The sequence below is a fragment of the Typopeltis vanoorti genome, chromosome 22 (assembly GCF_054136105.1).
Source record: "Typopeltis vanoorti isolate ZY-2024b chromosome 22, IOZ_Tvanoo_1.0, whole genome shotgun sequence".
Classification (NCBI taxonomy): Eukaryota; Metazoa; Arthropoda; class Arachnida; order Uropygi; family Thelyphonidae; genus Typopeltis; species Typopeltis vanoorti.
Window position 1 is genome coordinate 29,117,242 of NC_143570.1, and position 21,592 is coordinate 29,138,833.

The window sequence follows — 21,592 nt, forward strand, 5'->3', positions numbered from 1 at the left end:
AATGAGCAAAACATTAGAGATAGGGGTGATAGGAAGATTACAATGGCATCCCTCGCACAGAGTGATATGTACCCAAACCGAATGCAGACGGTAAATAGGTAGACATCAGGATTTCCCAACAATGTTTTGCAATCAACGAACATCGATAAATGCATGAACTTAGTGACTTTGATTATGGACATATTATTGGCACAAGACGGGTCATTCTATTGCCCAAGTGGCAAGAATCCTAAAGTTCTTGTGGCAACTGTATCAAGGGTCTACTACGAGTATACTATCAAAGGATGTACCAGCTCCCAGTGAGCAAGTTGCGGCCAACTACACATCACTGATGACCAGGGGCAACGTAGATTGTCCAGGCTTGTACAGACCAAGTGTGCTGCAGGGCAACAGCAGCACAAATCACATCCAGTTTCAGTGTCGGTACAGCATATACTGCATACCATGGGCTATGGGAGTTAACACCCTAATCATGTACCACTGTTGGCAGCTTGTCATTGGACATTGTGCCTCGCCTGGTGTTAGGACCATCAACACTGGACCTCTGCAGAGTGGACCAGAGTCATGTGATCTGATGAATTCCATTATCGGTTGTACTGAGCTGACAGGAGGGAGCAGGTGTGGCACTGACAGCATGAAGCCATGGCCCTGTCTTGCTGGGTCAGCTTTGTGAAGGTTTGAAGAGCCTTCTCATGTGATACATTAGATCCCATAGTGTGTCTGGATAGGTCCTTAAATGCTGTCAGCTACCAGAATGTGCTGGCTGATCACCAACACCATGTCATTGTTCATCCTGAAGCCAATGATCTGTTTCAGCAGGACAATGCACTGAATCACCAGATCACAACCACCCAGGCATGGCTCAAGGAATACTCATCTGAGTTGGGGACCATCCAGTGGCCCCCAAGGTTCCCATATTTAAATCTGATGGAATCTCTCTGTAATGCTGCAGAGCAAGACATCAGATCCGTGTATCTAAGACTGATGTCTAAGGTGCAGTTGTAGACAACGCAACAGGAAGGGCTGGAATTATCTCCAGCAACCTTCTGGCATCTGGTGGAATCAATGCCTTGGAGAGTACAAACTGTCATTCAAGCTAGAGGAGGACCCCAAATGCTATTAGTTAAGTATCTCTAATGTTTTGTCCATTAAGTGTAATGGGAGATATGAGAAAGAACTAAAAGAGTATGCAATTATTATTATTATTACATAACACCTCCAGGGAGTCCAAAGACTCATCAAGGGAGGGTACCTACTCTACAACTCTCTGTCTCCACCACTCAACCAATCCACCAGCCACAACCACCTTCATCATCTACACCAACACCATCTACTGCCGACCACCCTCACTAGTATTTTCACAAATAAACATCCCTGCCCACAGTGAGATTTGAACCCACAGCCTTTTGGCTGGAGAGCGGATACGCTAACCACTCGGCCAACCAGGCAGGCATAAAAGCAAAAATCTAAAACCCAGAATTAATGTTTAACTTTGAAATGTTACATTAGCTTAAAATAATCACTTGCCTGAAATCTTCATAATGAACTAAAGTGCAAACTGTCCAATTAAAATCAAAAATTTAGGTCAAACCCTCAAAAATTTAAAATCAGAAGATTTTTACCTTATTAGTGTTTTATTATGATTATTATTATCAAACATCTCTGTAGTCAGAATATGCATCATGAGAGGTCCCAATGTCACACACACACAGTTGTTGTACACATACTTGTTGTACAGTAGTGAACATATTAATCAGAATACTCACATTTTAAAGAAAAGTTTTAATTTCACAAGAAAATAAGTACAAAATTAAACTCCAATTTTACCAAATAATTTATATGTGCTACTCTGTTCCTAATAAGGTCATTAATTTGCTTAGGCATGGAATCTACCAACAGAGAACATATTTTTCTTATTTCTGCATCTCGAAACCATACTTTTATAATGGATTGTATTAAGTTATTCTTTATATCAAAATTTAATTTAATTTTTCAAGTCTCTTTCTCACCATGGCTAACAAATTTTCTATTGGATTAATGTCAGGAGAGTTACTTAGTTACTGAAGCAATTGGATGTTGTGATTTTTGAGCAACTCTCACTTTTTTTGAAGCATGGCATGGAATGAGATCCTGTTGGAAGATGAGTTCTTTGTCTTTCTGGATCTGAAGGACCACTCTTTCCGCCAATATTTTTATGTATTGTCACTTTTCATCATGTCGTCCACATGTACAAGTGATCCTGGACTGTCATGTGTAAAACAACTCCAGAACATCTTTTCAGCTGGGTGTTTAGGAGCTCATTGAAGATGGGCAGAAGTCTTCTCAACTGCTGATTTGCAAACATAGGATACTCACTCTCCTTGGACAAAGAAATGGGTCCCATCTCAAAATATGACCTTCTTCCACTTCTCAACAGTCCAATCTTTGTACACTTTTGCAAACTGGAGCCTTTTTTTTCTGCATAGCTTTCATCAACAGTTGTTTCTTTTTTGGTCTGTGGGCACTCCTCCCTACTTCCAATAATCTTCAACAGACTGTCATATCAGAAACATTAATCCCACTAGCTGTCAAGTCTCTATTTAAGTCTACAGTAGATAATCTTGGATTCAATTTGCTTTTCCTAACTGATAAATGATTTGTAGTTTTCCTTTTTCACCCACATTTTCCTTTTCTGTCAGGAGATTCTCATGGAAAGGCTTAGACATTGGTTATACATTCTTACTAAATAGCTTAAGGAAATTACAACGTACAATAGAATATACATTAAAATAAATTTTAATACACTTCCAATATTTCGGCAACGTCACATTGCCATTATCACAGGAACTTAAATACAAGACACGTGCATGCAAGCACAACACATCTGTCAGGAGAAAAAGGTACTTATCTCTCAACACAATACTCATTGGCAATGTGTCTTTTAAGTCATGATGTGTGTGCTGAGAAAGAGTACATATTTCTGAATGCTTTCTTGGAGATGTATCCATTTTATAGCTAAACAAAATGAACCAAACACTATGAATGTCAACTTGTTTACACTATTAATAAACATTGTAGAGACCATTAAAACACATGGCACAGAACCAAAATATTGAATTAAAACCAAAACCAAAATTATTGTGAAGTGAAAAAAAAATTTTTTTCAGTTACATTTATTTCATGTAACTGAAAAATTGGACAATAGTTTTTAGTTAGATACTGTGTTTGCTGGTGCAAAACACAGTTCTGCTCGAGTCTATACAGCATAGTTTCTGTGGGAGGGGGACATGTGATTCATTAGTTAGTGCTGTTTTTATCCCAGTTGTCTCTAATTGCACTATTTATTGAGAAATATATTACACAGACAGCAAATGTCTCTGTACCTTATTGCCCCGAAGGGAACGTGTTTAAACTTTTTTTTGTGTGCGAGGTATAATCGAAACTTTTTAATTTTTTTTTTGTGAAGTAAAATCAAGGGTGTGAGTTATATTCGAGTAAATACAGAACTCCTCATGCCTTTCTTATATAGCTGCTCTTGCGTCTGCAGTATAGTGGTTGTTGGGGAGGGCATGTTGTTTAGTGTGGGAGTGAGTTACTATCGCCCTGAAAGGAACGTTTAAACTTTTTTTGTGTGCAAGGTATATGCAAAACTTTTTAATTTTTTTTTTTTGTAAAGTAAAATCAAGGGGGCGAGTTATATTCGAGTAAATACAGTACTCCTCATGCCTTTCTTATATAGCTGCCAGGGATTGCTTCTTGAAAAATGTCATCCATTTTAATGTGGAAATAACACCTCACCAACTTATATCTCTCAGTTATATACAACCCCCCCCCTCCACCAATCTACCCATTAGATTCTACAAACTGCATTTCATTAATTACTGTGCACAGAATTAGTAACCTAGTAGTGTAATAGGTCCATGGACCTATTACACTACCAGGTTACTAATTCTGTGCACAGTAATCCACGAGGCCTGATTAAAGCCTTATACAATGGAACCATAAATTCCTTACATCAGCATTTCCCAGATTTTTCCTACGACGGAACACTTCACAAATCCTGAAATTTTCACGGAACACATTGGTTATTTTGTATTAATAATTAATTATGGCATAAGCATAAAGAGTATTAGTACACTTATGTATACAGTGTGACATGTTGACAAATATAAAATTACATTTAAATCAGTTATCAATCACTGGACTAATGAAATCTTGCAGCATATTGTAGTTTCCTCAGGCCAACATCATTAAATTAATTTGTGCTGATTTTCATTGACATATCCCATTCTGATCACAAAAAATTTATAATATTATTATAAGTACTTACGAGTGAATGCAGACTTTTTCTCCTGTGTGCTGGTAGTTTTCCCCTCCTTTTGTACATCTTGGAAATCACTTTGTAGGCTAGAGGTGGATGAATCACTATCTGTTGCATCACAAACACCTTCAATAAGAGATTTCTTCTTAACACCAAAGTTAAACAAAGTCCCTTGTCTCTTATTCATATTAAAATTTAATATCTGCAGGCCTATTACTTTTAAAAAATCATGGCACTACGGTTTCGAAACAGGCACTTTCACCCTACAATACGAACTTGCGAAAAAAGTATTCCGTATTACTAGATTTGAGAACCAGATACAGACTACCTTGATCTTCAATTTCAGTGGAAAAATTTTATTTATACTTCCATGCTGATTGGTCACTAACATTTGCAACACAAATGTTATTTCATTCAGTTTTGAAAAGAGAAGATACTCAGCCCATTGTTGTAATCGGCTTGCAGGCAATTTTTATGAATGGTCATAAACAGTGGTATTTGCTTTTCCGAATTACTTCCAATTTTAAAAATACATGGCTTGGTCACTGATATCACGGAACACTTATTCACTTTCCGTGGAACACAATTTGGGAAACCCTGCCTTACATGATAGTGTCCTCTGAATAATTCACTGTGCTGTTGTCACAATTTTAACAATGTGCAGCTAAAATTTTAGGTCCTTATCCACCACTACACTCCAATTTATATGTAGATACTGCATGGTTAACTTAATTTTTTTTGGTGCATATTTACTAATTTCTCTCTTTGTGTGCTGTTGTAATCTTTGATATGGTACAGTATGATCTTTGCTGTCCTTGTCTAATAAACCAAAAATCAATCAGCCAGTCAACACACACCCAAATCACTTATTTCCTCTACAAAACCCCACTAACTGTATACTCTGCATCCCATCTTTGCTACGCAAATTTTAAAAACCTTACTTTCAAAATATTGAATTGGTAAACCCACCGACATGCTCATTCACATGATCTATTCAAACTCTCTTGCAGAGCCACAACATACACTCTACTCCTCATAGTTCTTCCCAACTTTGCACCACCTGAAAACAACTGATTTTACCACTGAAACTTTTCTCAATATCATTAATACACAAGTTCAACAGCAATTGCCCAACACAGTTTCTTACACATAAGTAGGATATTGCTCTCCCATATACACCTTGCTGATGCTTATCAGACTGCCATTCTCCAATACAACACACTAATCTATTATCTAATTCCATCTGTTACAATTTAATTAACAGCTTATCATGTAGCAATCTATCAAAGGCTTTTACAAAATCTAAATATACCACTGTGTATACATCTCTCTCTCTCTCTCTCTCATTCACCATTTGTCACCTTCTAATAATTAGGTAAGACACTGCTAAAAAAAGTCTTCCTAAATTTAGCAAACCCATGGGGTTCATTAAAGAGAATGCTGCTCTTGTCAGCAGCCCAGTTCTGAATCTTGGTGCTTACCAGCCTCTCCAACATCTAACCACAACTGCAGACATGGAGAATGGCCTATAACTTGAAGCCTTAATCTTAGCTCTCCTTATCAAGTGGAACAAGTTTGCCCTCTTTACACTCCTTTGAAACATAGCCCAATGTAAGACTCATTCAAAAGGCATGTCAAAACTTGTTTACTCTCTGGAATATTCTTTCAAAAACATGCAGTGATATATCAACTTCTAGAGACTTGTTAGCATCATGTATATTCAATTCTCCATATACCTCTTGCTCACTCATCATCAGCTCTTCCTCTATCCTTCCCATTGCACTCAAGTTCTGCATGACATAACATTTATGACAATGCAATACTTTTATGGATTGTCATTTAATATCTCAAGCACAGTCTTCACAGTGGTTGTCATCCTTCCTTCTACAGGCCACATATTAAAAAAACTCTGTTGGATTTTTTTTGACCTCATTAGCTAATTGCTGCCCATACTGCACATTTTCTATCCTTACTGAGTGAATCATCTTCCTCGTCTACTATTTGTACTCCTCATGCATTCTTTTCCCCCTGTCATTCATTGCCAAATTAATTTGCACTTTCTCCTTCTCTTTTTCATTCTGGGATTCCTGTCAAAGCCACTATAGCAATCTCTCTGTTGTCCATTCTCAGTATGTGTCCAATTCCATCTGCATTTTCTTTTTTTTTTTAATTTTATCAGTGATACTTTTTTTTTTTTTGCTAAAAGTCAGCTTATGTAAGTTGCGGTTTGTTATACATTGAAGCCAAATTATTTTTAATATTTTATGCAGCCATTTTGTTTGAAAGCTATTAACTTCCTGTTTTTTGGTCAGTTTCCATGTCTCTGATCTGTATAAAAATATAGCCTTAATACTGCTATTGAAGACCTTTATTTGGTTTTATCATGATACCATACATTATTTACTTTCTGAAAGTAGTATTAGCTTTTGTCAATCTTTGCATCATACCGCTATCAGTTCCACCTTCAGCATCTAAATTTGCTCTTAAATGTGTAAAATTGATTTTAATTTCTTTGTGGCATTTACTATTCAATTTAAAAACTTTTGTTTCAGTAATATTTATTTAAGACAAAACATTTCAGCTATTTTATAAGTCTTCAGATTTTGCTTGTATATCACTGTATATTTTGATAATATCAAAATTGTATGCCTCATCTTCTCATCGCTACCTTATTTATCAGTTTGATATTTGGAATGCATTCGCTTTGTCAGATAGTTCTTAAGTAGGGATCAAGAAGCAATTCTCCTTTCCATCTAAATCCTCATTCCATGATATAGCTGCAGGCTGTCATAATCACCAGCCTTATCATTCCAAAATAAAAATAAATAAATATATTTTGTATGTTTATGTATATGTGTACACACACACATATCCCTTTCTCACAGAAGTCCTCATACAGCTAACCACCCTCACCAACTGGAGGAGTTTTTGACACCTCATTTATAATAGCATCCTCTGATGAGATGATCAAATACAAGCCCCTTGATCCTTGTGTGCCATTTGTTATGTACTTTATAAAGGTAGTTGTATCTCAAAAACTGAGAATTCATTCTCTTTTCCCCCCAGATGCCATCACTTCATTCCAATCTATATTATCATAATTAGTCTACCTTTACATTTCCTTCTAAATGCTCTCCATATTATCAGGATTATAGTAACATCCAACTAAATATTTCATCTTGTCTATCTCTATTTCACACCATACTACCTCAAAACCACTGCCACTATTTTCTCCTTGTATTTTGAATGGACATAATTCTCTTTTCTACTAACATCAATAGCACACCTCCTCTGTTTTTGCCATTTGCCTTCCTGAAAAACATCATATCCCTCCAAATGTAGTCAATGTGTTTATGCTTTCTGAGGTAGACCATGCTAGAACTGGTAGAACAGGAAGATATCTTGATATCTTCCTGTTTGTTCACAGTGAGCCAATTCAAAAGTGCTAAGCATTGAGCATTAATGTATGAGACAGAAAATTAAGTTTGTCATTTGTAGAATGGTTGTCTTTGGTAAGATTTGCTAATGTGATATGAATATAGTGTGAAACTTTTTTTATTAAACAATCTGGCTATTTTCTAGGGTGTGCCTTGGGTGTATTTAGTAATGATGGTTTTAGTCTTAAGTACTTTGGGATTATCCTCTTTAGCCAACTTCTACATAGAATTTGGCAACAACTGATATAACAGGATAACAGGATAATTTTCATTACATATAGAAGGTCCAGAGAAGTTATCATCCAGAAACAAAAAATTGCAGATTAATCAGTACTTCAAGAATAGACGGATAATTATATGATGCCGTGAGGATTACAGAGAGGAGAGAGTATGGAGGATATATACAGGGTATTTCAAAAAGAATGTCCTGATTTGAAAATTGTATATTTTTGTACAAATGTACATATATACATTGTACATTTGTAATTGTGGTGAGTGAAACTTTAGGCCGTAATTCATACTTGGTAATTTATTTTGTAAACTATATCACATTTTCATTATTAAATATAATTATCTGAAATCAGGTCATTCTTTTTGAAACACCCTGTATATTTATATAAAATCATTTAAGCGATTATATAAAATCATTTAAGCGATTATATAAAAATCATATAATCATTTAAGTTAAGACATGTTCTTAAATTACAACTAACAACAAAGATGTGATGTATTATTTTTTTTTAAAAAGGTCAAAATTCTTCAACATACATTACAATTCCATCTTCTGCAGCACTCCAGAACATGAATGGCACATTTGGAGCAACTGCTAACCTTTTAACTCTTCCTGTATGACAGCTACATGCCATAGTTGCTTCCTTAGCATTAACATCATGAACTCTGATTTTAAAATCTGCAGCCCCACTTACTACCATTCCATCACTTGAATTTGGCAGGAACTATAAAACAATTTGGAAACATTTTCAGAAAAGGAACAACTAACATTGATATCATTATATTTAACATATTTGACACTATGATAAATTAGACAAACATGAGAGTACTAGCTGAAAAGCAAAGAGTAAACACTTAAGTGATTATTTAAAACATTGAGACCAAATAAAAATGAAAAATATTTCCATTCTGTTGTGAAAATGAGAATGGATATCAAATTCAGTTCTCATATTAAACTGTTTCCTATCCATTAATAGCCTCCATAACACAATTGGAAGAACAGTGGATCATTGCATCTTTTGGTTAACCTGGCATTAGTAAGGTGGGGTGTCACAGACCCCCAAAGATATAGAAAGAAATAACTGTGACACTGCCACCTTACTAATGCCAGGTTAAAAAAAAGCATTCAGTTCTTGTCATGATGAAAGAATCTTTATATGGGCTTTTTCATTTGAAGGTGAATTAGCCGATCATATATGGAGGTAGCAGAGTTTTTCCTCACAGAAATTTGGGTTTTTCATCCTATGCACAGGCAAATTGGCCAGGAGAATACACATAATTTACAGACAAAAATACTGTTAATGATGGTGATGGTGTGCAGTAGATGACGATAATGGTTATAGTGTAGCTGCGAGTAACTGGAGAATTAAGTAGTAGAGGAGACAGTGAGATGTAAGTAGACCGTAGTGTCTTCCTGTGATGAGTCCATGGACTCCTTGGAGGTGCCACGCAATAATAATAATTAATGGGCTGATGATGCACAACATACAGACTCTTCAAGTCTAGTTAAATCAATTCTGCCTTTCCCTTTAGTGTAGCTTGATTCGGAAAATGAGACCAGTGACAATGGCAAGTACTGCCATCATAAAAATATACTGTACTTTCACTAATTGCATTCCTGGGTGAATCCCCCCCCCCCACCATTATTATACACTTCTAAGGAGTCCAAAGACTCAGAGAGAGGGCACCTACTCTAGAACTCTACGTCTTCACCACTCAATCCACCAACTACAGTGAACCCCAATGCCATCTACTGCTCTCGACTAGTATTTTCATAGACAATCACATTTGAATCCCTACATTCCCGCCATGGGAATGTAGGGATTCAAACCTGCAGCCTTTTGGCTGGAGAGCAGATATGCTAACCATTCAGCCAGCTAGGCCAGCAATCATCTTGCCTACTGAGGACCTGAAGTACACAAGATGATGGTGTCATAAAATGTCATTTTCTGCCTCAAGAACAAAGTTTCCAGCTTCTATTCTACTCTGTGTGGCAAAAACCACGAAACACCATGAAAAAAACAACAGGAGACATAAAATAGTGACTGACAGTATGAATTCCACTGCTGCTAATCTACAAAAGATCCCATAGCCCACGTTACATCATCCACCCATGGACATATGCTATGGAAGGATTTGTGTGGTTGCTCTTGATGCCTACCAAGACATTTGATTGATTTGTTATAAACTACCCTCTTATGGTCAAGCTTTTGATCCTTTGTAATTGGGAAGCCAGTTTCTTCTCTGATTATTCACTACACATTATAGTAGATGGTACTCTCTCTCTTCAGATATTCCTATTAATTCTAATATGCTTCAAGATTCTATACTTTTTTATCCACTCTCTTCTTTATATATATAAATGGCTTTCCTTTATCCACAGTTTTGCTAATGAAGTAATGCCCTTCCTTGAAGTTTTCAAAAATTGTGAGTTTCAAGATCTTCCATAACCAATACAATCAATACTTAGAAGCAGTAGTGAGAACTATGGAAATATTAACAAAGGGCTCGCATAGTTGAGCAAAAAAAAAAAAATAATTAAAAAAGGGGCCTAACTTAGCCCTTATAATACTTATATTGTGACTTTGTAGAGCTTCTGATAGATATGATAATTTCTGTAGGATATCAATCATTAATGTTAGATCTTTTAAAAATTCCAAATTGAGAAGTCGGTTTAAAAAGCCCTTATATTTATTGTTCGATGCAAAATGCTTGCATAAAGCTGGGTAATTTCTCCACGAAGCAAGAGCCGTTCGTAAACTGCAAGCTTCCCATTATGGTCCAAACACACGGCTGATCTTTAAAATTTCGATACCAAGGTCTTTTGAAATCGTATTTAATTCTTGTTGATTTTTTGGTGTTTGATGATAAAAAGCATATAATTTATCCATAAATATTTCAAAATGATTGATTTCTTTAATGTTTTTTATCGAATTGTCTAATGCTAAGTGTAAACGATGAGCGCAATGCCAAACCACAACGTTGGGAAATTTTTGTAGAAGTTTGATTGCAACACCTGATTTGTTTCCTAACATTACACTAGCTCCATCAGAACAAAATGTAATGAAATGATTTTTTTATATAATTACCAGAAAATCCATATGAATTTAAAGTAGCATGTATACATCACCGTGGAATGCCACGGTGGTATTTTCTAGTTCTACAAGATTCTTAAACAAGAAGCTCGCCAATTTGAGAAAAATTTAAGAAAGGGCTCATGCGAGCCCCTTATAACTTACCACTGCTTAGAAGTGATGACTACCTTGTAAACTACAGTGCTATCAAAACACAGTTCCTTTTTCTTGCATTACTTCATTTGATAATACCAGATCTCCAGACAAGACTGGAATGATCACTTTGGATTGACATACTTATGAACATTCCTGGCGCAAATACATTGCATCAATAGCTTCATCAGCTTCAAAATTCAAGACACTACTTGTGTACAACTGCTAGCTCTTCATAAATTCAAATCTACTAAACCTCCCTAAAATCGAACCAACTTTCCAAAAAAATTCGTAATGCTATCCAGAAGAGGGCAATTTAGTTAACTGGTCTCTTCTCCCATAGGCTCTGTTCCTTTCCTATAAAATATTTTCCCATGGGTGTTGTTTTACAAACTGGCTTCCATCATTTCTCTGCTTTCCTCTGAACCGATAAGATGTGAGCAACTAGCAATCAAATATTCATTCATACTCCAACTTAAAACCCATCAAACTAATTTCTCTAAAAAAAGAAAAATAAAAAAACTAGAAGGGTCCTTCACTAAAATCTCTTGTCCATACAATACACTAATGTTCTAGTTTTGCATCACTCATATAGGAATAATATATATTCGTGTGTGTGTGTGTGTGTGTGTGCGCACGTACCTGGAGATATGCCACCACAGAAGGATTTGTGTGCTTGCTTTAGGTGTCTACCAAGATGTTTGATTGATTTTATCATAGTAGACTACTTGACAAATTACCATCTTATGGTCAAGCTTGCAAGATCATAAGAGAAGACCATAAGATGTCTTCTTTTATTGCATCCCCACTGTATTGTTCCAGTCAATCATGATTAAACTTATGAAGGCTTCCTACAAACAATAACATAACACTGCGAAACAAATGAATCTCCCTCATAAACCAATCCCATCAAAACACAACATACAAACCAAGCCTGAATCTCTTTACTAAAAACTCACTTTTACATCCACTTTACTGATATCAGCGACATTAACAAAAAAAAAAAAGGCACTCACCATCACTTGCCATCTTCCAAACCAGACATCTTATTCCTAACAGAAACCTAGATTGCAGCTACAACTTAGAAGATTATGGCAGCTACAGCTGACATAATCTTCCAGAGAATGGCTAATTTAGAATCCCCTGCTATTGACCTACTCTGGGTCAAGATTTCCTTGCCCCATTTAGTGACATTGATTTCTTGCATTTACCAGTCTCCAAACACTCATAACCATTCAGATCTCTTCACATTCCTTTTTTTGAAACTCAACCAACTGCAATCCAGCTATCTGAATAGTGAGATCATCTTCTTGGGTGATTTCAATGACCAGAATTCCAGAATTCCAACTGGTTCTCCTATTCCAGCACCACTGACCAAGGTGGATGAGAAGCAAACATCTTTGCTATAATTAACGGCAAAACACAAATTGTACATCTACCTACTCAAATTCCTGATAACCCACGTCATTCTCCAAATAATCTGGATCTTTTTTTGACCCATTACACCTGCTACTAACAAGTTACAGAAATTATTCTCACTGGCATGAAGCCCTTCATCTCCAATTCAACCCATAATTCTTATCCATTTTCCAAGCTCTGGTTCAACAAAAAGTGTATCAAAGCAGCTGAAGAAAAAAAAGTTTAGTTACTGCATGTGGTTTGCTTCAAGAACCCCATTTCATACTCTGCCTATACTGACGCATGCAATACATATGTCAGCAGTGGTGGATTCAAATTTGATTTCATGAAAATTTCACAAAACTTGCCTCGTGTTCAAATGAAAATTGTGGCTTCTGGTCCCTCACTAAGGCCATTGAATGCAACTTCAGCTCTCAAGAAAAAAAAGTTTAGTTACTGCATGTGGTTTGCTTCAAGAACCCCATTTCATACTCTGCCTATACTGACGCATGCAATACATATGTCAGCAGTGGTGGATTCAAATTTGATTTCATGAAAATTTCACAAAACTTGCCTCGTGTTCAAATGAAAATTGTGGCTTCTGGTCCCTCACTAAGGCCATTGAATGCAACTTCAGCTCTCCTGAACTTCTACCTATCTCATCCTGATAGCAATGTTACTTCACTCAAAGATAATGCTGACCCTCTGGTATCACTCTTTCCCTCCAAAGTCCTGCACAGATGACAAAGGAAAATCACCGGCTACCATACCAGAATCCTAGCACCATATGACTCCTTTAGTTTTTAGACAAAAAGAAATCAAAGCTACTAAATAACTTGGGTACTAAAAAGTCTTCTGGTCCTGACGACATCTATCCAATTGTTCTCAAACACCGAGCTCCAGAAGTAATACCTATTCTGCATCATTTCCTATTCTATAGTTAGTATACATATCTGATACTTATCCCAATGCATGGAAACAATCTCTCTCTTCGAGCTTCACCATCAATGCTGTAGTGCCTCAAGGCTCTGTCCTATTACCTACTCTCTTTCTCTTGTTCATAAATGACCTCACAATCACTACAAATCTTATCCACAGTTTTGCAGATGATAATACTCTCCATTCATTTGACAAACCATGCAGTACACTCTGACATCCCAGACTACAAGATCATCTACAACCAGTGGCTTAAACACTGGGCTTCATACCATCCTTCAACAGAGTGAGGACAACCTTGTCATGTTCAATGCCACCAAAACACAGTCTTGCATTTTTTTCTTGATCTCAGATCACCTATCCTTACCCTCAGTAATATACAAATTATCATATAAGATGTCTCTGCTTGGACTAACATTACCTCCAGTATCTCCTGATAAAAAGATATCACATTAATAGTGGCACCAACATTCAAGAAACTTGGATTTTCTTTCATTCATGAGGCTGTTTTACACCTAACCAACTGCTAACTATATACAAATCCCAAATCTACTAATGCTTAAAACACTGCTCACATATTTGAGGTGGTGGACCTAAAACCTCCTTTAAAATTCTTGACATTAACAAGAGGAGAGCAATTAGGCTCACTGATGATCCTTCTTTTACAGATTCATTTCAGACTCCTCTATCTCACAGATCTGGTTTAACACTGTGCCTATTCTACAGATACTTCCATATTTATTCCTATCATTCCTCCACTTTCTGTTGCACCTCATAATACAAGAACAGCAACTGCCTGGCATCCCTTTACTGTGCAACTTGAAACTGTTCACCTCTGTCCTTTCGAACAGCCTTCCTCATGAAGTATTCCCAAACAACTATATCCTGCAGCTCTTAAAAAATAAAATAAATAAATAAGCTTCTATCTCAGTCCTCATTTGCGCCATACACATGGCATTGAAGTGCTTACAGGTGTTGTGACTTCTTGTGTATGGGAGAACACGAACACGAACACACACACACACACACACACACACACACACACACACACACACACACACACACACACACACACACACACAATAGCAAACGAATTAATTTGAATAAGCCAAATTTTCGTCAAATTTTTGGTTTTTGTTTCAATTCACAATAACTTTGGTTTTAGTTCATTATTTCTGGTTTTGGTTCACTATTTTGGTTGAGTGCTGCATGTTTTAACTGTCTCCAATATTTATAAATAGTATTCTGCTTTTAATAGTGTAAACAAGTTGACATTTGTAGCATTTTTGTCATTTTGTGTAGCCATAAAATGGATATATCTCCAAGAAAGCGTTCGAATATATGTACTCTTCCTCAGCACAAAATGTGTTGGGAGATAGGTACCTTTTCTCCTGACAGAAAAGGAAAACTATAAAATCGTTTGCCAGTTAAAAAAAGCAAAATGAATCCAAGATTGTCTGCTGTAGACTTAAATAGATACTTGACAACTAGTGGGATTAATTCTGACATGACAGTCCATTGAAGATTATTGGAAGCAGGGAGGAGTGCCTTAGACCAAAAAAAAAAAAAAAAAGAAAAACAACTGTTGAAGAAGGCTATGCAGAAAAGAGGCTCCAGTGTTTAAAAAGTGTACAAAGATTGGACCGTTGAGAAGTGGAAGAATGTCATATTTTCAGATCAGAACCATTTCTTTGTCCAAGGTGAGTGAGTACCCTATGTTCACAAATGAGCAGCTGAGAAGACTTCTCCCACCCATCTTCAAAAAGCTCTTGAACACTCAGCTAAAAAGATGTTCTGGGGTTGTTTTACACATGACAGTCCAGGTTCACTTGTACTTGATGGTATGATGAAAAGTGAATTTCAAAGTGAAAAGACCACTCTTTTATTCAATACAAGTATTGAATAAAAGAGTGGTCCCACAGATCCAGAAAGACAAAGAACTCATTTTCCAATGATATCTTGCTCCATACCACACTTAAAAAAAAAAATGAAAGAGCTCAAAAATCACAACATCCAATTGCTTCAGTGGCCAGGTAACACTCTTGCCATTAACTCAATAGAAAATTTGTGGGCCATAGTGAAAAAGAGAGTTGGAATATTAAATTGTGATACAAAGGATAATTTAATACAATCCATTATAAAAAGCATGGTTTCGAGAAGCAGAAATAAGAAAAATGTCAGTCATACTATTCTTTCGTTCATGCTTTTACATTCTCTCTCTCTCTCTCTCTCAATAGTGTCACATTTAATTTCATTCTAAATCCTATCTGGCATTACATCACACACATTTTCAATCATATTCTGAGTTCCATCCACTACTTCAATCTTGCGACCTGAGACATACTGTTGATCCTCACTCTTATAGCATTTTCAGTACACTTTCCTACCACTATTCTTTCAAACCAAATTCCAGCTGCCTTTGGTAATGCATACATTCTGCAGACACTGCACTGCATGAAGTCCCTTTGATTAAATTCTTTAAACAATGACACCTTGGATGCCATTATTCTGCTTGCATCAGTGTCATGTGTTATGCTATGTAACTTACTGTGCAAAAGACAAATTAATGATATTTAAAACAAAACTTTTAACTTCAACTAATTAATTTCACAACACAATCTAATTCTAACATAATGTTTTTTTAAAAAAATCTAATAACGCTATTTTTTTAAAAACTAAACAGCTTAGCTTTCTCAGCTCTCCAAACAGTCATACCATGATATTGTTAAATAATATTGGTTGTTGATTATGTTAGTTGTTAATTATTTCAATTATGTCAATGCCATTATCCTTCCAATGTCTACTCTATCTTCTAACTTTCTGTTAAGTACTCTTTATCTTATTCTAATTTAAGCCAATTAATTTAATCCCCGCTTGTAATCCTTTATACTTCCTGCAAGTGTTAGCGCTGTTAGTGAAAAGGCCTCTGAAATAGGCAATTCACGGTTACAGTTAACTATCTCCCATACTATGTAATTCAGGGAAATTTATTTTTCGACTGCGCCACCCTGAATTAATTTTATAGAAAGAGAAGATTTGTTATAACACTTATAGAATAGATTACTTTCTAAACCAAACCTTAATCATTCAGTCGTGCCAATTTCTCTAATTTTAACTCACCAGTTCGGTTGTTTTTATGAGACAGATCATTGGTCAAAGATCAGACGATAGTTTTAAACAAACAAACAAAACATGTTTATTTTACCTTGAGCAACTATACAATCTAATATACAATTGAACAATTTCACTCTGATGTCTATCTTAAGTTCAATTCGTAACCTAACAAATTGGACCTACCATTCACAATGCTTAAATAACTTGCTTTAGATTATCTGGCTGTTACAATTTACATCGTTGGCCAACATTCTTCCTAATATATACTAGTTAACTTTCAGGCTCAATTTCTCTTATAGCAACTATTCAAGTATTTTAACAGAGCTATGTTCAGTGGACATACAATTCTTAATCATTACCTCAGAATTAATACAATAGAATCTACTCGCAAATTCGCAGAAACATATACAGTCCTACTAGCTTTGAAGATTTGTGGTGGTCCTGCTGACTGTTTTCTCTGTTCTATACACTAGTCTTCACTGAATGGCTTTTTGTGGTCGTCCTGGTGTAGTCCTCTTCCGGGAATTGTGGCATAGCTCACCGTCAGTTCTGGATCTACTGTAGGCGGCGTGTATCTGGTCGCATGTGGTACATTCCGTTACTGAAAATACATCTCTGTAGAATAATCTGCCTCTCCTGGTTTTTCCCCATGCTTAGGGGTCATGATCCAACGAAATCCCGGAAGTCTGAGCAGGCCAACGAACTACAGCAAGACGAAAAAAACTCCCTCTAGAGGTTCTCAAGAACTCTTTTATATGATTCAGAAGTTCCTTGTTTTATGGAGAGACCCTGAATCTTCTGTAAATAACTGACGTAACCGTTGTCTTGACTTTTAGTTTTGGCGGCAAAATCTCCACATCTGAATGACCTTCAATACCTTTGTTCACTTTCAAGTCGTCAACATAATCTTGTCTAATCCTCTTAACTTGAGGCAGAAATACTTTTAACATTCTGTTACATCAAAACTTAATATCAAATCAATGTAATGTACAATTTTAACCTTTACAGGTTTACAATCAGTATTTGTCTGTTAAAATACGGTAATGTACAATTTTGTTCTTTCCATATGATTTATGACCTCTGTAAAATCGATGTCGGAATTCTTTTTTTTTTTTTTAAATAAAATTTCACTGCATCGAATTTTACAATATGCTATTTGGCATCTGTCAGAGTGAGATGTGTAACTGAAATCAAGTATAAAGAGTATAGTATTTTTAGGTATGACCGAAGAGATAGGATGGAATATGTAGAGGGTCTAATGATATCAGATGACTTTAGTCCAATTACTGTAGAAACTCATAAAAGCAATAATGGTATTAATGTCCCATGTAACAGTGAATTTAAAGCTACTGAGTGTGAAGTGGAGGATAACAGGATGAAATATATACAAGACTCTGCAACATACCCGGTGGTTCAATTGCTGGAGACAAAGAAATGCATTGCCAAATTACCTGTGGGGACTAAATGAATAATTATTATGTGTGACTTAAATTATCTGAACACTGATTGGGTAGTAGAGAACTCATGACAAAAATGAAGGAAAATTCACTGAGCTGCTAAAAGAGAACATTCTCAAGTAGCATGTGAAAGCAAGAACTCGAGGCCTAAGAGTGTTAGATATTTGATCACAGCATCATTAAGAGTGTTCATATTCTAATTACATGCTCTAATCCAGAGTATTTTAGACATAAGGTGTGACACCTTTTGACTACTTATATATGGAAATATGACGTGCATTTCTTCAACCTTGGTATCACTTTTGGGTCTGGTTCCCACTGATGAGACCTCAATAAAGGTTGAAACAGGTTTGGGCAGTGGCCTTTCCCATAATGCATAGCATTATACTTGTCCATAAGGATGTGTGCTTTGCATTGGGGATACTAATGAAACTGATGTGAAGTGATTAGCCTCTATATACAAGTAGCCCAGTGATGAAATTACTTCATGTGCAAACTTTGTTTGCTTACACTTGGATAAAGAATGAAACCAAGAATATAATGTCTTGGCATCTTTATTTTATAGTATAACTAAGTGAAAAAACTTTCAACAAGGCAGGTGTAAAATGGATGACCTAAGAGGTGAGGCATGCAATCTAGTAGAAAATGGCATTGTGGTCACACAAGATGAATGGTAATAATCAGTTACAAGAAGTACAAACAGCAAACAAGAAAAGTAACTTGCTTAATAAGGGTGGCAAAAGTGCAGTATGATCAGCTGTTAGCAAAAGAGGCTAAAAAGAAATCCTAGGGATTTTTTTTTCAATATGTGGCCAGTAGAAGGAAGAACAATTATGAGAGGATGATGTTGGTCAGCGATGATGGTAGAATGATAATTACTGAGGAGGATACAGTAGAGATGTTAAATGAGTAATTCATTAAGGTATCCCATCCTTGTGAATGTAATATAATGCAGAACTTGAGAGCAGTGGGAAGGGGAGAAGGCCATAGGACCTTGATGGTATATCACCACATGTCTTGAGGGAACGTTCTAGGGAGTTAACAATAGCTTTAACTTACCCTTTTATTATGAGCCAAAGTTCCAAAGGAGTGGAAAGAGAGCAAAATTGTTTCACTTCATGGGGGAGGGGGGGAGTGATATAACCAAGGCTTTGAATTATAGGCAAATCTCCTTATCTATAGTTGAAGTTAAGGTGTTAGAGAGGCTAGCAAAGACCATTATTGATAATTGGATTGATGATAACGTTTTCTTTGATGGACAGCATGGGGTTTGTTATTTTTAGCAATCTACTCACTCACTATAACAAGGTGACAGGTGCACTGAACAAAGGGAATGCATACATGGTATTATATTTAAAGCCTTTGACAGACTGCCACATGACAAGCTGATAATTAAACTGGAAAAAGATGGGGGTAAATAGCAAATCAGTGCAGTGGATTGGGAATGAAATTGGAAAGGATTTGACTGGCAATGTACATTTTTTTTTCAGATGATGCAAAGTAGAAGGGATGTTGTAGCGTTGCAAGCATACTCAAATAGACTGGATGAATAGGTGTGTATGGAGATGTCAGTTCAATGTAGCAAAGTGTAAAGGTCTTAAAATTTGGAAAGCAAAGATGGGATGCAGAGTATAAAACTAGTGAGGATATCCAAGAGGAGGCAAAAGAGATGAAAGATTTGGGGATGATGGTGGATAGGAACCTAAAATTGTGAAGACATTTTGATAAAATTGCGAGGACAGCACAGCACATTACGACAATGATCTGGAGAACACTGATATAGAAGTAAGGATGCTATGATCAGACACACATATAGATTACTGTGCACCAATTTGGCCATCTGGTTCTCAAAAAGATGACTTTCTGGAGAGGGTTCAGAGATGACTGTCTCTGGAATGTGCAGTATGTAATTTTGCAAGCTTGGTAAATAAAAGGAGGTGGGGGGGGGGGGCATATGATTGAGACCTAAGTTGGCAAAGGGTAATTACCAGATTAATGTGCATGAGATCTGCCATAAAGGCTGGAGACAGGGGAGAGAATAAGAGCCTATCTTTGAAAGTTGTATAAGAAGAGTGTAAGCAAGGCGGTGAGGAGTAGGTTTCTTGCATGGATAGTGGTTGATGATTGGCATGCACTATCTGAAAATGTGGTGTGTGCATAGAGAGTGAATGCATTTAAGTCAAGGTATGACGAGATGTGCATATGAGAGTGAGACCTCCTGTGAGGTGTCTCTTGATGCCATGGAGGTGCAATAATAATAAGAAGAAGAAATAAAAATAAAAAAAAAAGGAGAGGGCAAAGATTGAAGAATTGTGGACAGTGAGGTGAAGGTAAAAAAGATAAACTGTAATTTTGATATTAATTATTAGGAATTTTATTGTTAATTTAGAGTAAATCTAGCTTGAGTTAGCTGTAATGGGATGCAGAGTGTTTTCATTTTAAAGTATCTTTCTGATGTACTGTGTTGTACCAGATGCAATTTTCTGTACCTGTGGTATGTGTGCTTCATGTTAATTAAAATTGTGGCAGTGCATGTGTGTGTGTGTGGGGGGAGTGCATGAGATGGAGGCAATGGGAACAACAAGCTGATTTTGATATCACCATCTCTGGCTTAAGTGTACAGTAGTGGTGTGACAGAAATAAGTTGAGTTCTAGCAGAGAAAGAGAGAGATGAAAAGCATGATCGAGAGTTAGAAAAAGGTGCATGAGGTTGCAATGGATTTAACAGTATGACTGGAAATTAATGAGTTCTGATGGGTGATGTTGATTGTTTTGGTGAATTTCAAGTTTGGGTAGGGGTAGGATGCTAAAGGGGGAGAGAAGATATTGAGAGAAAAAAAAAAGTGGGATATGAAAAATGATTTGAGAAGCACATGTAAAGCAAACAATAGCAGAAGTAAGTGAATAAGAGAACCATGGGAAGAAAAGAAATGAAAGGAAGTGAAGAGCAATAAATAGAGATAAGAGAAAGGCAGGTAAGTAAGAGAACAATAAGGGAGAGTGTTTGACGAGAGAGAACAAGGGATACAGGTGAGCAAGGAGTGATAATTCTGTGAGGGGTATGAAGTATGGAGATTGAATGATATGTAGTGTACAGAAGAGAATGTCACAGGAGATCTTGCCTGGAGTAAGAACAATAGAGAATGTGAATTTGGCAATGAAGCAAGATTAGAATGTGGATGAGATGATAATGATGTGACAGTGATTGTTGGTACAAATGACACAAGAGGTAGTGTGAATCAAGTGGCAAAAGATATGAAGTTAATGTTAGGAATTGTGCAACAGAACAGGAAATAAAACAATGAGAGCATTACAAAGGCATTTCCCTACCGAGCGTTCTAAGCAAATTATTTTCCATCTTTTTTTTTTCCCCACATTGTTTACATCATAACAAAATGTGGTATGAATGTAAATTTAAGGAGACCTGTGAAATTCTTATAAATCACCCTAATCTTAACAAGAATGATGATCTAAAAATCCCAAGAAAATGGA

At 36.3% G+C, this 21,592-nt stretch overlaps 1 protein-coding gene across 3 annotated transcripts in view; it reads right to left on the reverse strand.

Moving 5' to 3' along the window:
- The window catches only part of LOC150094266 (WD and tetratricopeptide repeats protein 1-like), a 447,781-nt gene that overhangs the window by 246,096 nt on the left and 180,093 nt on the right, over positions 1–21,592 (reverse strand). For all 3 annotated transcript variants that reach the window (XM_090412278.1, XM_090412277.1, XM_090412279.1), the window contains exon 6: positions 8,506–8,693. In XM_090412278.1, coding sequence (XP_090268404.1) covers positions 8,506–8,693 — 188 coding nt within the window. The remainder of the gene's footprint in view (positions 1–8,505; positions 8,694–21,592) is intronic.